Source organism: Lissotriton vulgaris, chromosome 1_1 (assembly GCF_964263255.1).
Source record: "Lissotriton vulgaris chromosome 1_1, aLisVul1.2, whole genome shotgun sequence".
NCBI classification, from domain to species: domain Eukaryota; kingdom Metazoa; phylum Chordata; class Amphibia; order Caudata; family Salamandridae; genus Lissotriton; species Lissotriton vulgaris.
The window spans coordinates 1,506,551,841-1,506,569,396 of NC_141685.1; the positions used below are offsets into that span (position 1 = coordinate 1,506,551,841).

At 42.8% G+C, this 17,556-nt stretch overlaps 1 protein-coding gene across 1 annotated transcript in view; it reads left to right on the forward strand.

Moving 5' to 3' along the window:
- Nucleotides 1-17,085, forward strand: part of GPR37 (G protein-coupled receptor 37) — a 199,498-nt gene extending 182,413 nt beyond the window's left edge. Inside the window, exon 2 of the mRNA XM_086967415.1 lies at nucleotides 15,180-17,085. Within this exon, the coding sequence (XP_086823541.1) occupies nucleotides 15,180-15,998 (819 nt within the window). The 3' untranslated portion in view covers nucleotides 15,999-17,085. The remainder of the gene's footprint in view (nucleotides 1-15,179) is intronic.
- The last annotated feature ends 471 nt before the right edge of the window (nucleotides 17,086-17,556 follow it).

Below are 17,556 nucleotides of genomic sequence, written 5' to 3' on the forward strand. Positions count from 1 at the left end.
TGAGTCACGTCGGATGACCAAATTCAACAGGGAGGAGGGTACAGTGGACTAATAAGGAGTAGCATGACAGTAACCTTGGCACCAAAGCAGTCTAGTTGAACAGCCATAGACGTTAATGTAGTGATCCTGATGCAAGAGATACAGGATCCTGAAGATGCTGTTAAGATGCTGAGGATGCTATGTGGTCGACAGGGTTCTTCCTGGGGCTACTCTTCAGTTCACGGTCCAAAGGGGGTGACTTTGGTCACAGGGGTTGATGTCCCTGGAAATCCTCTTTGGTCCAGCATAAGTCCATTTGCCACTGAATTACTGGTTTCCGGTCCCAGTGAAACCAGTGGTTTCCTTAGGTGAAGGCTAGTGTCCCTCTCGGGTACCCAAACTGTACTCCAGTGGCTCTCTCAGGTCCGGCAGACTCAGCTGCAGCTTTGGAGCATCGGGACCAGGCTGCACGTTGGTAGTCAGTGGCGATAAGGCAATTGTGTCTCCTAACTGGCTAGAACATACTTCTTCAGCTTTTGTGATCTTGGTGCTGTAATAGGAAGTCAGCCAACTAACTCTTGTAGTTCACCTCTCCTGCCTGGGGTTTGAGAGTGACTTTTCCTCAACCCAGGAACCACAGGTGCAGTCTCTATTTGCTAGCCCAAGTATCGGCAGGTGGAGTACAGCATTGGTACAGACTCTCTGCCAGGTCCAGGGATCAGTGGGGCAGTCCCTCTTCAGTCCAGATGTGATCTGAGGTCTGGGTGCCATATTTATGCCCAGAAAGTGCACATGGGCGATGTGGCGGTCACTAGCCAATTGGCTATTAGGAGCTTTCACGCCTGATGATGACTTCCTGCGAAATGTGGCATCTAGCTATCATAGAGATCCCTATTCTGCCCAGTCCCAAGATGACAGAAGCCCTCTCTTGGTGTATTAAACTTTTTTAGCCCACCAAGAGGTGTGGCTACCTCAGGGATACTCTCCAAAGGAAAAACAATTTGGCAATGTCCCCAAAGTCAACCTGTCTGCCTCTAAAAAAGAGCAGCCCCACTGGTGTCTGTCCAGCATTTGCCCTTTAAAGGCAGCTTCCCTTTTAAAGCTCACATTTTGGGCTCACACCCTGAGTACTTTCTTACCAGGGAAAATTGAATCCTGTTTAAACGGCAGGCCTCTTTTGTTCATAAACCTAGGAGTCATTCACACTTATACCCTAAAGGGGAGAAGGCTGCCTTGTGGTCATTATTAGGAATCGATAGGCCTGCTTTAAGGGTGACATATACATTGAAAAGGGGGCTAGGGGGTTTGCCGTTAATTTAAATTGCAAAGTCAAGATAGCAGTTTAAAACTGCTCTGCCAGTGTGCAATGGCAGGCTGGAAGGCATGGTTTCACATTGTCACATCTAGGGAGGGTGGCACAGTTAGTTCTGCAACCCTGGTGGTACAATTTACACTTTAATTGTAGGTCCTGGGTACCTCTTGTACCATGTACTAGAGACCTATAAGTAAGTGAAGCTAAGTCAATTTGATATAGCCAATCTACCAATTCACTTTTAAGGGTCAAAGCATTGGCACTGAGGTCTGGCACTCTCAGTGATAGAAAACCAGCAGCATTAGTCCAAAACCTTGGGAGTGATCTTGCAAAGTGATCTTGCAAAAAGAGGTATTTCCTTGCAGTGAACCTAAGCTGCACGCTGGCCTCTTGCCAGTACTAGCATCCATTTCCACAGCTGAGCTCTGTAATCAGCAGTGAGACGTGCTGATTTGTTCTAGCCATGTTTCACTCAGCAGCGTTCCCACTAGTCCAGCAAAGAGCTCTGCAAAAGTCTTAAGTGGCCGAATGAATTGTTCTCTTTTAAAATTGTCCCACCATTCACTAGCAGTATGGTTTTTCTACCAAATGAAGTACTGCAGCTGCTCCCTTCATTACACCATTTATTGTATTTTAACAATTGTGGCATTATATTGTATAATTTGTTTATATTTGCCTAGAACTTCCTTTATCATTTTATTATTGTGTAATGACTTAAGTTTACCAGATTACTTCATATCATCATGAAAGCAATGCTCCCCCTGGGTATATTTTTTAAAACGGAGGGGGGTTAGCCGCAGTTCATGCCTTGCATAAGCACTTCCAGGGTGTTTCAACTGTTTAAAGTCTAATAACTTCCACGAGGTAAAGTACATAAACCAGAATCAAGCATGTTGGATTTCACTCTTTTGATTCTGACAGGGACCATGTTTGAAAGGCCAATAGGACTGGGCCACATTCAGTATATATGACATCTTTTATATCTTGCCTTGCATCAGGCACATTGTCTTGGGTACATGACTGGGGTGTCAGTGATGATGTTCCTAATACGTCTTACACTGTGCAACTGCGCTGTGCCTGCGTTTGTCACGATGTGCTCCGTAACTGTGGAGGAGGGGTGTTAACGAAACTGTGGCAAAATAATACTTAACAGGTTGGGGATTTCAACTGTGAGGCTTGCGCTTAGGTACCTTGGGAGCAACTAACTTGGTGTTAATGTCTGTCATTTGTGCTCTGGCGCTGGCTGCTAGCTTGGCATAGGGCATGTTCTTGGTTGCACTTATTCGGTGGGTTGGAATTCTTCACCTCACTCCTTTCCGCTTCTCCTCCCTGCGTGCTTTCCTCTATGGAATGTGCTCTTGAGGTGTATCATCTACAGGAGTCTGAGAGGGCGTGGCATTCCCTTGTGTGTGGGTCAGTGCAGTTAGGATTACATCCCAACTTGCAGATTGGGGGATCTTGCGGATTCCAAGCGTGTCCTCGCATCTGAGTGCAGTGCTTTCTGCTTTGGTCCAGTTTAGCATGGAGCCTCTCCACATTATTATGAGTGGCGGGTCAGGGTCCTTCTATCTTTTTGTGATTCGCCTTTTTTCCACTGCCAACACCAGATCTAAAAATCTAGACGTGGTTTTATTGTTGCGGCTTCTATGATATAAATGCAGAAGATATTTGTGGCATTCAAAAGGGAGTGCGACCTGGGCAGTGCGCCACCGTGTCGGCTACTGCCGTCCTATATTCTGTTAATGTGGGGCACGCCCATAGCATGTGTAGCTAGTCCGCATCTAAATGCATACACCTGGGGTATTTGGTGTCTTGGCGTCTAAAGTATTGATTGATCTTTGCTGGCATGAGGTACGCTCTATGGGTGATATAGAATTTTATTTGTCGCAGGCGCGCATTCCTTGGAACCTGGTTTGAGCACACCAATACCAATACCCATTCTGTGGCTGTGAGCTGGTGTCCTATGTCTGCCTCCCAGTGCTGGCGGAGGGTCGATAGGTTTGCCGCCGTGTTATGCCTGAGGGATGCTGCAAACCATTTGACAAGGTGCCCACATTGATCCATAACGTGTAGGAATTGTATGGGGAGGTGTGTCTCTGGTCTCCCCATTTAGCTGTTATCAACGCTAGTAGGGAGCGATGCAGTAGAAATTGGCCGGGATGTAATTCCTCTTCATCCATTAGTGTCGTATATGGGACTAGTGTGCCTGCTCGATATAGATCCCCCATGTCCTGAATTCCGGCAGTGTGCCAGCTTCTGAGTTTGGCTGCTGTGGTTACTGTGTGACCTCTGGGTGTTCTCTCCAGAGGTACTGCTGGAGCGTATGGTGTGGTTTAAATGGGTGTTATACAGTGCACTACGGAAGCTCTTGTAGGCCATATTCAGCAGTAGTGAGTCCGTCGGCTTGGCTTTTTAACATGGGTGGAATATTACCGCTAGCTCTGTGATCTGTAGGGGGGGTTGTGTGGTTGCTGTGTCTCCACTGTGGCGGGCAGCAAACCATCCGACAACCCATTGTATTTGGGCTGCTAAATACTACTGTTCCAAGTATGGAACTGCCAGACCACCCTGGTCTACCGGTAAGTAGAGTTTGCTGATCGCCACCCTGTGTCTAGATTTTCCCCATATGAAATCTTTCACTAGTCTTTCGAGGGGCTAGAGAAGAACAAAGGGATGTAGTGTGGGAGATTTGTGAAATAATACAAAAACCTGGGCAGCATTACCATCTTTACTATGGCCACTTTCCCTGTCACTGATAGTGGGAGCATGTCCCAAAACACCATCTTAGAGCGGACTGTGGTCAGTGCTCTGCCCAGGTTGTCATCTTCCAAGTCTTGTGGGCTTCTGTATATTCGAATGCCCAGGTAGGGGAATGTGTATGCACACCAATGGACACGTATTCCGTCGAGCACGTACTCTGGGTCAACGCATTGTTTGCTGAAGGGATACAGGCAGGATTTATTGATGTTTACTCGTAGTCCTGATATAGAAGCAAAGTTTTCCAATATGGTTGCTAATGTCTGTGAGATTCAGTGGATGTCTCTTATGTATAGCAGAAGATCGTCCGCATACAAATATATTGTGTATGTGCCGTCTCCTAGCGCAATTCCGTCTGGTATCTCCGTGCGTATTGCTTCTGCTAGTGGCTCAATCACCCGTGCGAAGAGCAATAGAGACAGAAGGCAGCCCTGCCTAGTCCCTCTGCGCACTTCAACGAGGCCGAATATGTAGGAGCCTGTTTTAACCCTCGCAGTAGGGGCACTATACAGTAGCTTCACCATGTTGAGAAAAGCCTCCCCCAGATGATATCGCTCTAGTGCGGCAAATAGGAATTCCCACTCCAGGGAGTCGAATGCCTTCTCCAGGTCTAATTTGAGGTAGCCTGCTCTTGGCCATTGGGTTTGCGAATACGTGGCAATCCTAAAGAAGTGCCAAAGGTTTAAGGAGGTGCTACTCAAGGGTACAAACCCATTTTGGTCACGGTGACCTAGGGAGGGGACCACCTGCACCAGTCTATCCGCCTAAAGCTTTGCTAGTACTTCGAATCTACGTTAAGTAGGGCAAGCCTTTTTCTTTTCATTTACTATTAATGTGGGTGATGTGTGAGTTTATTACAGACAATTTTCAGAGAAATTATGTGTCTAAGTTTCATGAAGCGTTCACATAAAAGTGTCTTTTAGATCAAAACCGGACCTCATGTATGAGAAATGGCAAGGTGTCACAGTGATTATTTACAGCAATATTAGTGAGCTGCTGTGTGTTGCAATATTGAAAGCACACATCACGATCACTGAATATTAGGTGGAAACACATTTAGAATTTGGACGAGTGTACCTGTGCGCTTTCAGTGACTTGGCCAAAGAGGGCATGAAAGAGCTGAAAATGGATCATGAAATCAAAATTGTCCCAAACAGGGGCCCCCAAAACACGTTTGGCCCAGGGCCCCCAAAATCCTTAAGATGGCCTAGCGCACGTCGCTTTCGTTCCCTTTGTTTGCTTACAGTCCGATAAGGCTGGTAGTGATACATTGTATACTCGCTCCGTTTACAGTTAATGACAGCATAGCAATGGCGCAGTGCTGCTCCTTCTTCAAGTGTGCCGGTGACTGGAATAGCGTTTGCATATTAGGACATTCAGGCGTTAGTTTGCTCAGGATGCTACATGACTGGCACTGGCACATAATCCCATCCACACCAGAGCTTGCTGATGGTGACAGAATGTGACCATCTTCCCTATTTTGCCCATTATTTGTTCATCCTGGTATTACCATGTTAACACGCTCACCAGTGGTTAATTTGTGAAAAATATAAGTGCCCGGGCTCTCATCAGGAGACAGATGCTACAGCCTGTTTCTCCTGTTAGCGCGCCTAAAACAGAACCAACTGCTAACCAGTAAAGGGGGGAGAGGATGTGGTGTAATGGTCAGAGGCTTCAAATTTCAAAACTGGGGAAGCGGGTTTGAGTCTAGGCGTTGGCTCAACATCATGTGATTCTGGGCAAATCCCTTAATCTCCCCATTAATGAATGTGTCCTTAACTGGTGCTCATGAAAAGCATTTGTGTTTATTAAGTGCTGGTGCTGAGCACCTGAAACCACCGTCTCAAATTTAGCACTGACGTTATCCTTTTAGTGTGAGATAAGACTCTCACCTCTAGAATGTAATAGGTTGTTAATGAAGTGTTGGGCTGGGCATTTGTCACTGATGACGTGAAACTATTTGACAACAAGTATACAGGTACAACTATGCAGCTATAAAATTTCGATATTGTTAGGCCTGGCATCCTTGTGTTTTTCTCTGACTTCGTACCTTCAAAACCTCCTGTTTCTACTTCCTTTGTTTTGATGGCTTTAGGACTCTGGGCACTTTATCACTGATAACCTATGCTAAAGTGCTTGTGCTTTGTGCTTTAAATATGGTAACATTGACTTATCTACATTTGACACATCTAGTTTACTTATAAGTCCCTAGTAAAATTCACTGCATGTGCCCAGGGCCTGTAAATTAAATGCAACTAGTGGGTATGCAGCACTGATTGAGCCTCCCACTTCAGGAGCTCTTCAAACATGTCTTGGGCCTGCCATTGCAAAACCTGTGTATGCAGTTCTAAATTGCTATGTCGACCTGACAAGTTAACTCTCTTGCTAGGACCAAACCCTCCTTATAAGTACATATACATAATCCCTAAGGTAGGCCCTGGACACCCCAATGACAGGGTGTAGTGTGCTTAAAAAGAAGGATGTGCACTTTTAGTATGTTTAAAAAGTAGGACTTGCACTTTTAAGTTTTACATGTTCTTGTAGTAAAAAAATCTTGAATTTGTTGCACAACATTGTTGGCTACACAGAGTTTAGTTTGAGCGACCACACCATGGGACACAATGATGATTCTCCTAGAATTGGATTATTTATTTAGTTGCTACGTGAGTTTTGTTTTGACTTTTATAGCTTGGTTCTTATCAATTATGATTTAGTTTTGCACAGGAGAATAACAGTTAATATTTTAGCTGAATCGCAGTTTCAATTGGGGTATGGTTTATGTTGTTTGGCTTTCAACTGTTTTTCTGCAGTTTGTGACAGTTTCATTTTGCACATATTTCATGGAAACTCCTTCCATGCGTTGGACGCCGGGGGCCGCCCGTCTGAGGTCACGGTGGACGTGTGCGTTGGACGTCCGGGGGCCGTCCGAACCAAGCACGGGACATTTTTTTCAGCACCGCAGCAGAATGTCCGCCACGGAGAAGGTGTTAAAAAGATGCAATTTCGTTATTTTGATGAGCTTCTTTTTTTCTCTCATAGCTTCCCATGAAGACGGGCCTTCAGCTCGAAATGTATTGGGTTATTGTTTATTGTTCGCATGGTCACCCAGGAACAAAAGTGTATTTTATTGTGTTCCAGAAAAATGCCTGGATGGGCATTTCTTTAACATAAACGTTTGGAAACACTTTGCCTCTGCATGAATTTTGTTAAAAAATGTCATTAAAAAATGAGTTAACAGTGAATTACCTTGGTTTACTGGATGTTTACTGGATATATGGTGTGACACTATCGGCTTCTGCCAATATCGGCAGTGCATCTTGAGTCTGGAGCGCGACGGCGCAACACTTATCTACAGTTTCATACAGGTGCCATTAGGGTTAAGCACCTTCAAGTTTGCATGCCAAACTGTTGCCTTTGAGCATTTTTGTACCATTGATGAGAAGAATAAACTGAAAGGAGTACATCCAACCATTTCTTTGCTACTTTTAGAAAGTTGTACAAAAGGGGTTGGTGATGGACGGAGCTTCTGAATCAATCAGACACTCACACACAGTCAAGAGATCTGGGTTTAATCCATCACCCTTCTTTAGCCCACTCTGCCACCCCAGTTCAGACATGGCTATATGCAAATCAGTCTGACCCTGTGCCTCATGGGAACAGTGCAGCCCGAACTGCCAAGCCATGTCTTCCCTGGACCGGAAACAAGCTTCCGAGGACCGGTTTCTGGCATTCAAGCCTTCTTCAGCCCAGCTTGCTTGAATCCAGTGGCAAAGTGAGCAAGGGGCTCACGTCTGAGTATACCCTGCCACACTTATGGCGGCCAAAAGCAGTACAAAAGGGGTTGGTGATGGACGGAGCTTCTGAATCAATCAGACACTCACACCCAGTCAAGAGATCTGGGTTTAATCCATCACCGTTCTTTAGCCCACTCTGCCACCCCAGTTCAGACATGGCTAAATGCAATCAGTCTGACCCTGTGCCTCATGGGAACAGTGCAGCCCGAACTGCCAAGCCATGTCTTCCCTGGACCGGAAACAGTGCACTGCATCCCCAAATGCGATTTAGTGCGCGCAACGAAATTCGTTTTATTTATTTAAATGTTTACTTACCTGTAAAACTCTGTAATCCATACATTACTACCCCCAACCTGCCCTTCCCCTCCCCACATCACCGCCCTGCAGGTACTCCCACTGCCGGCCGTGGCTGCAAAACGGAAGAAGAAATCGTCAGGAATTTAGGGCCATATTATGAAGAAAGGGCGATACATTATCGCCACTTTTATCGGCAGGGAATTGCGGATAAAACTGCGATAATGGGCTTGATAATATGCCCTTGTGAATTCCCATAGAAGCCCAGGTTAACACCAGAACCTGGGATTCTATGGGAATTCACAAGGGCATATTATCAAGCCCATTATCGCCGCTTTAGCGGAAGTTTCCTGCCGATAAAAGCGGCGATAATGTATCGCCCTTTCTTGATAATATGACCCTTAATCCCTAGCCAATTTTGGGGAGAGCTTTGAGTTCCTTGTCACTCCTGCCAATCTTCAAAATAATGGAAGTGCAGAAAAAATGACGCTGTTTCAATAAACCTACCCAGTAAGTTAACTGGATTTAGAATTGTAAACAGGTTTTTAAAAGCCTGAAAACACATTGTTATTTCTGTTTGATAGGCATTCTTTAAATTAATTCAGACATAGGGCATGTGCTAGACAAAATGAAAATTAATGATTTCCCAACGATAGCGTTTCCCACAGAATCAAAATTTCATCTGTAAGTTGTCTTTATAGGACACTTAATTTAGATAAATGATAGTAAAGTGACAGCATGGCATTAATAATGTCAGTTTAAGGCTTGACAAATGGCACAGATTCGGATTCCAGGGCAAAGCTGTATGTGGCAGCCTAATTTAATGTGTCAAGAGTAGTTTATTTTCATAAGGTATTGGTTTATACGGTATGTTGAAAGAGCTGATGAAATTTTATTTAACACCGTCTATATGTTAATAGTTTACATTTATCACCCCCGTGGCGTGAAGATGGTGATTCCATGAAAACTTTCTCCATGGTTGAAGCATTCCGAGTTCATGGTTAAAACTGATCAGGCTAAGTATAATATTGACATGTAAAATACTGCACTATTAGGTGAGCATTCCATGAACGAATAATCAGCGAGAGTTGTTCTCAACCTTACGTGACATAAATGTCCCGAACCTAAGGCCTTATTTATGAAGGCCTTGCGCCAGTTTTGCGCGGTGTAAAAATGCGCCTTGTTGCGCCATATTTAAAAAGTGACGCATCTAGGTAGATGCGTCACTTTTTAAACCCCTGCGCCACATTATACCTGCGTCAGGTATAATGTATGCAGAGGGGGCGTTCCCCCGCAAAAAGCCTCGTAATAGTGACGCAGTGAAATCTATGAGATTTCACTGCGTCACTTTTAGGACGCTGTTGCGTCAAAATCTTGCGCCTGCCTCACACCAGGCGTAAGACTGACGCAAGCCCTTTCACATGGGGCTTTCCCCATGTGAAAGGACGCATTGCTGGAGTTGCGTCACTTTTGTGACACACTCCAGCAATGCGTCACTTTTGCGCTTACAGATGCGTCAGAAATACTGACGTATCTGTAAGTCCTTGTGACAGGATGCGTCATACATTAAATATGACGCATCATTGGTGTAGCAAGGAGTGCGCACTGAGAAGTGACGCATCGCAGCTTTCACGCAGCGATGCGTCATTTCTCATAAATGAGGCCCCTAGTGTGAAATTGTATTTTTATACATTCAGACATGACCATTATCTACAACCTACCAAAACCGCAAAAAGAACACAATTTAAAATATTTTTTTTTGTTTATTTTAAATGCACGATTACTCTTAAATTACACACCAAATGGCCTACCTAATAACTAAAGTGGCCACCATTATACCATTACAATGTGTCTATTTAAGGAAGTAAGGGATTATGTGCAGGAGGAAAATCATACATGTACATGGTCCCCCTAAGGGTGTGTGTGTATGATAAGCATATGGTCTGCTGTTTTGAGTCCATTAGAAAGAGAAGTAACTTTAGAAGTGTACTTTGTGAATGACAGTGGTCTTACTCTTTTGTGAGCATATGTTTGTATTATAATGTCCGTCTCAAATATGTTGAATTTTAAAAGTAATTTTTATGATAATCCCTTAATACATCCTAACGCTTCAGATCCCTGAACCCCTAAAACCCTGAACTATACCTCAATGCAATCCTTCCCTAAATCATAAATCTCTTGGTAGTCCCCCACTTCCTTCCTCACTTCATTTATGCTCCCCTCTAGTTTAGCAGAGAGATGCTGTGTTAAAGACGAGCTGCCAGTACACTAACTTTTGCATTATAATGTACAAAATATTTTTTGGTTTTGCCTTAATAGTATTTGAGCTGTGCTTGGGAGAGCTAATGTATTTAATACATTTTTTAAAAGGGGCTTGCATTCCCCCCCCCCCTTGCTTTCCTTGCCTTTCATTGGTTCCTGTGCATGCCACTTATATTTCCTCAGTTTCTATTGGCTGTAGCACACTCTTTCCAGTTGTTCCTTGTGTTGTTCCTTTGTGCTTCTCTTATCAGATTCCCGTCACCCGAAGTACTGTTTCCATCCGCTTTTGTGGAGCTATTTTTTAAAGGTTTTGCATGCACAGCGCTATGCTTGTTTTTATTTTTTAGGTGCTGGCATTTCTGTTCAGAAGCTTAATTAGTTTCTAAAAAGTTTTTGATTCCCAATCCGGTGTCTTTTGTTAGTTTATCTGGTTTCTGTTTCACTTGCACTCTACATTTTATTTCTTATGTGAGGCTTGGAATTCATCTATCTCCAAGCCTTGTTTAAAGCCCTGAGCCCTCCCCCCAGTTTTTGCCATCAAGACATCATTCCTCTGACTGCTCCCCCATGTAGATTCAGGTAAACAATTATTTTTTACTAATGCAATTTTTCTGATACGTGGGCCAGGGAATATGGTTTAATTTATGACTGGGTGGTAAGTGTTGGAAAATGTCCCTGTTCTTGTTTAACTACCTTTGGAAAGTCAGGCTGTTCTGGCACCACATTAAAAAAAAATTCATTTAAGCCCCGCCCCTGTTTTTTTATCCAAGCCGTCATTCCTCTGACCATGCTTCTTTGCAGATTCAGGTAAGCCGTTTTTCCTTACTAATGTAATTCTTCTGATGCACGGGCCGGGGAATATAGTTTGATTCATTCCTGTGTGGTACCCATTGGAAAATGGCCCTGCTTTTATTTATCTGCCTTTGGAAAGTCAGACTGCTCTGGCTCAGCTTTACAAATTTTCATTTACAGCATGGTCGTGAATAGTGGTGCTACCGTCCTCGCTCGACTGCTTAATATTGTTCTTTAGCAGCTACATGGGCGCCGCTCCCTTCATCTACAAGGCGGCTGGACCAGTGCTTCTTATCATTGCTATGTCAGAAAATGGTTGAACGCTGCTTGTTCCCACGTGGAGTTGCTCTAGGAATACTGCTGACTTGTGCAGCGCTGATTCCTTTGTTTGCTTTAGCAACTGTGGGGGCTCCCCATACTTTGTTTATTTTAGAGGCTAAGGGTTGCCCTTTACTTTTTTTGTTTTAGCGGCTGAGGGACGCCGCAGGCGTCCTCTGATTTGTCAGCAGAGTGAAGTTTTTTCCTTCACAGCATGTATGGATAGAATAAAGTTTAGTGTGGCTGCATTTGGTGCCATATCAGAATAAATTATACTCAAAAGAGTTGGGACAGGGTGTCTAAGTTAAAAACTGATTTATCTTCTCTTACGTGCTTGACCCCTTAATGCCTAGTCAGCCCAAGTGGCGTGCTTACAGTGCTCCTCCCACCTTTTCCTTTTAAGATATAGGTGGGTAGTCTTTCTACTGTCTGTATTTTTCATTTTTCTTACAAAGGTAAGGGGGTTAATATGTAATATACTATTCCTTATGGGAGAGGGCATGTTTTGCCCCTGCCAAAATGTTGGCCATTTCAGACACATTGGGCCTCATTTATGAAAAGTGACGCATCGCTGCGTGAAAACAGCGATGCGTCACTTTTCACTGCGCACTCCTTGCGACACCAATGATGCGTCATATTTAATGTATGACGCATCATGTCGCAAGGACTTACAGATACGTCAGTATTTCTGACGTATCTGTAAGCGCAAAAGTGACGCATTGCTGGAGTGTGTCACAAAAGTGACGCAACTCCAGCAATGCGTCCTTTCACATGGGGAAAGCCCCATGTGAAAGGGCTTGCGTTAGTTTTACGCCTGCTGTGAGGCAGGCGCAAGATTTTGATGCAACAGCATCCTAAAAGTGACGCAGTGAAATCTCATAGATTTCACTGCGTCACTATTATGAGGCTTTTTGCGGGGGAACGCCCCCTCTGCATACATTATACCTGGCGCAGGTATAATGTAGCGCAGGGGTTTAAAAAGTGACGCATCTACCTAGATGGGTCACTTTTTGAATATGGCGCAACAAGGCGCATTTTGTACGCCGCTGGTGCATCACAAAAAGTGACGCACCGGCGGCGCAAAACTGACGCAAGGCCTCATAAATAAGGGCCATTGTGTCCAGCACAATATATTGCCTTTCTCAAGAAACAAGTCATAACACTTTAGCACAATTTCAGTAACATTTAAAGCACAACTGCTGACCAACTACAAATTACAATACATCCTCATATTATTAATCACATAGGTGAAACCTAATGTGTTTAACAATGCTGGTTTTGTAGCCATAACTTTTTCTCTTCTTTTTTTCAGTAGACAACATTTTTGACTTGACATTTTACAGTCTATTTTTTCCCCACAATATTTTTTACTGCAAACCAAGAAAGATAGGAGAGATTGAGCTCTCTGACTGTAGCCTTGTGAATACAAAATTGTAATATGTGAATACTACTATTAAACCATTACTTTACATACTACAAAATGCAGTTTGAGAACAGGATTCTTAACATTTATGCTGTAATCACTATTCCTATGGCATACACTATGTGCCCACTGTTTTAATTCATGTTATTTTGTTTGTATTTATTGATAACTAAGTCAGTTTCTGAATGGAAATATTGTATATTATAAACACACCGTTCAGAGATCACAGCAGTATTTGTGGTTGAAAAGTATGGAACAGATGATCAATATGAAATTTGGCAGATTAGCCAAGGAACAGTACTACGCATTTAGATTTACATATTTACCCTGGAGAAGTTCATGGATGAAGGATGGGTGATCATGGAGGGTGGTCTTTGGTACAGAGAAGATGAAGCACACGTGTCATAAGTGTATTCCAAAGGTGGGAGGTTAAAATTTTAAATGGTAAAAAAAAAACGAAAAAGCTGCAGAGAGAGGCAAAGGAAAAACTTGTATTATATTGATTGGCCCACTAGAATGTACTCGCTCGAGTGTTACTGAACAGTGTGTGAGGACTGTTCCATGAATGTAAGTATAGTGAGCAATTTGCATTGTATCCTTCTATTGGCTACTTTCCAACCAACCTGGTGTCACTAATGGCCAACTAGAGAGGTTATTGGAAGATTAAAGAGATGTTTGTGGCAAAGTTAATGTCTGTGAGAAAAGCGAAGGAAAACAGTTTGGGATTGTGAGAAGATGAATACAGTTATAGCCCTTGCTCGTCATTAAGGTGATTAAGAGAATAGTGACTGTCTGAAATGGGAGGTGGTTAAATGTCCAGATTTTCAGTAGCTAGAACCTGACTGCTGTTACTATGTTACCGATACATAACTCCATTAGCGTGCTGATATTGCTCTTGCTCCTAACATAAGTGGGAAAATGTGTTGTATGTGTATAATTTAAGTTATAATATCAACTTTGTTTTCACTTATCACTCAGTGGCAGCTCCCAAGGGAACCAACACAATTTGATCAGGTTATGTTGTACAGTATTGTTATTATTTTTGCATTCCAGGTAGAATCAGATACATTTCATAATCACAAAATACAAAATGAGGCGAAAAAAAAATGTATAGCAGGTTATCTAGAAGTGTCCAGTTGGGCAATGGGGTGGTAGTATGCAGGGCTTTTGGGACAGAGGTTTCAGTAAAATAACTGATTGTAGTTATGAGGAATTTAGCATTAAGAAAACCATAGCTACACAGTGCTCAATGACTGTCAGACAGTCAAAATATTGTGGGTGGGAGAGGCTCAACGAACATGAGAAAATATTGCCTATCATACTCCTAGTACACATGTGGTAAGAGAAACCACAGTGATGCCAGGTATGGATAGACAAGATCTTAGAGCTTATGGTGGAACGTGCTCCCTGATAGTCATGGGAAAAAAAGACAGGAGCGCTAGGTGACAGAGAACCATAGGCTTGAAAGATATGAGTCGGGTCAGTGCCATAAGTGCCTGGCGAGGTAAGCGTTCCTTGCACGTTGCTTTGGTTGAAGTGCAGAACGGACAAGAAGGTAGACTGGAGAAGGAATAGTTGGGATGGTAAGAGAGAACATTGATAGGCACATGGAAAAAAAGAGAAGATTCACTGGAGTGGAATGGACTTGAGTGGTCAAAAATCATATTGTAGAGAACTAAGCAACCTGTTAATTGAGAGATGGGAAACTAGCTCGACAGGCAAGGGTTTATAAGAAAAAAAGGTTATTAGATGGCTGTTAGATTTAGGGAAACGTGGCATGGCTTTAAGTAGTGGTGTTCCTCTGCATTACTAAAGCACTTTAAGGAAACCCCAGTGAGAGGGAAACATCAAATTGCCTAAAGTGACAAGTGAGAGTCCCTGTGAATAGTGCAAGACATATAATAATCTATGACTGAAGGTGTCAAAAGGGGCACACAAGAGATTTCCAGATTTGTTAGTGTGGACGCTGTCAGAGGACAAGCGGGTAGGAGGTGTTATTCCACATTATTAAGTTGAAATAATCAAGCATTTTTATTGCAACCTTTATTATTGTGTTTGCCCTTAAAACCTTATGCCATGCAAAGTTGCTAAAAAAAGTTAGAATTCAGTCCGTTTTCAAAAGGCTGTTTTATATGTAATTTTCATTGACCTATTTTATTGATTATTTTCTATCAAGTTTGTATACACGTATTTGATCGAATTTGATTGAATTCTGTTCTCTAATGCCTTTGTATTTTCCCATTTCCAGGTAGCCTCTCTCGGAGTGACAACATTTACATTATGTGCCCTGTGCATCGACCGCTTTCGTGCTGCCACAAATGTGCAGATGTATTATGAAATGATTGAGAACTGCAAATCAACCACAGCCAAGTTAGCTGTCATATGGTTTGGTGCACTGGTGTTGGCCCTGCCAGAAGTTATATTGCGTCAGAGGATCAAGGAGAGTCCTGAGATGAGTGGCAGTCCTCCCACCGACCGCTGCGTGGTGAAGATATCCACAGACCTTCCTGACATGATCTATGTGTTGGCTCTCACTTATGATGGTGCCAGACTCTGGTGGTACTTTGGCTGCTACTTTTGCCTGCCTACTGTTTTCACCATCACATGCTCTCTGGTGACAGCGAAGAAAATCAGAAGGGCAGAGAAGTCTTCCACAAGAGGCAACAAGCGGCAAATTCATCTTGAGAGCCAAATGAACTGTACAGTTGTGGCCTTGACCATTTTGTATGGATTTTGTATCATTCCTGAGAATATCTGCAATATTGCTACGTCCTACATGTCCACAGGGCTCTCTCGGCAGACAATGGACCTTCTTCACTTGATCAGCCAGTTTCTCTTGTTTTTTAAGTCCTGTGTGACCCCAATTCTTCTATTCTGTTTTTGCAAGCCTTTCAGCAGAGCCTTCATGGAATGCTGCTGCTGCTGTTGTGAAGAGTGCGCCCAGAAGTCTTCAGTGGCCACGAGCGATGACAATGACAATGAGTATACCACTGAGCTGGAGCTCTCGCCCTTCAGCACTATCCGTCGAGAAATGTCCACATTTGCCTCCGTCGGAACTCACTGTTAGGAAGTCCCACAGCCGGCTGTACCTATTAGATGGTGTGATCTTTGCAATGGAGGAAATTTAAAAAAGAATGCAAGGGTGGATTGAACTAAGCTAGATGTTAGATCCTAGTAGTAATATAGAGATTAACTATCCTTAGTGCAGCAGGTCTAGTGGTTCAAGAGCTAGGGGCGTAGGGCCCACAGTATCCCAGTCGGGGTTGTCTTTTACCACATGGGGAGTGGAGGTGGCCCATTGCGCCGGCTTACATTTGGGTCCAAGGTACCCTTGCTATGTCAGTGACAGCTCCCAAAACACGGAAATATGTCACATCTAGATCACAAGTGAAACGAGCTTTTCTATATCAGCCTAGGTGCTCGTACACATCTTTCCACAATAAAAAAAACTGCAAAACGTTTTTGGCACAACTATATCACTTTATAGCACTACACAGGGTCGAATTACAGCTGTAGCGTGTACAGAAGCTAGTCATGTATTGCCGTCTAGTTAAAGGAGAGCTATGTAAAAACTAGACCTGGCAAATAATATTTTGCAGGATTTAACAGTTTTTAGAGACATGAAAGTAAAGAAATGACGACGATGCTAATGATGGAATTCTATAACAACACATGGTTTTCACAAGTGTTTCCTACCTGATAAATGCCAACATGAGAGTCACACTACTTCACTTGGAATGGTGCTAATATTTTATTCTTTAGGAAATAAAGAGAACCGCACCTTATTTCTTGCCGTTTTGATAAAACTGTAAAACTGGTCACATAGTCAAAGAACAGTACGTTTACACAATGTTTTATGTACACTATGTGTGGATTGGCGGTACTGTATCTGAAGTTGGTTTCAACTCAGATTATGTTAGCTAATTTAAATTTTGACACGAGGCAACCTTTTTAACACGTTTCTTTGTATTCTTTCATACCTTTTTAAATACACTTTTAGTAAAGAACAGTACAAAAAATGTCATCAAATGGCCTTACAAGAAAGAATCTTTGTGTGAAATATAGTAAATTTGATTAAAAAAAAGTCATTTGCTGTGAGAATTTAGCGAATTACAGGACTTCTGTTTATAATAAAGTTTGCTAAATGTGTTAAACATGTTTAAAAGGGTTTGTACTCGTATTTTTTGGCATTTATAGGTCAGTTCAAAGATTTTATTCGTTCAATGTGAAAAATAATATTTAACTAACATTTATGGGCAAATGATTGTTTTAAAGTTCAAGGTTGAAGCTTTCATTTAGGGGGTTTTCAGCAACAGAAGAAGCATGTGAATCTTTTTCTGTTGAGCGTTTTCACGTCTGGTTAATATGGCTTATGCTAGTGTGAGTGATAGTTTACCCTTTATAGTAAAATGACATATTATGCAATGATTTTTTCAATTATCATAAATAGCACCAACCTTATAATCATCATATCTGTGAGACATCAGTAGACCTTAAGTCACACTCTGTATTTTCCACTGAGTGTTCAGCCCTCCTGATCTCTTATTTTCTCTGGACTGTGATTGCTTGTGGGCGAGAGTAGTTCATTTTCCATCCTACGGCTGTAATTGCTTTTGTGAGAACAC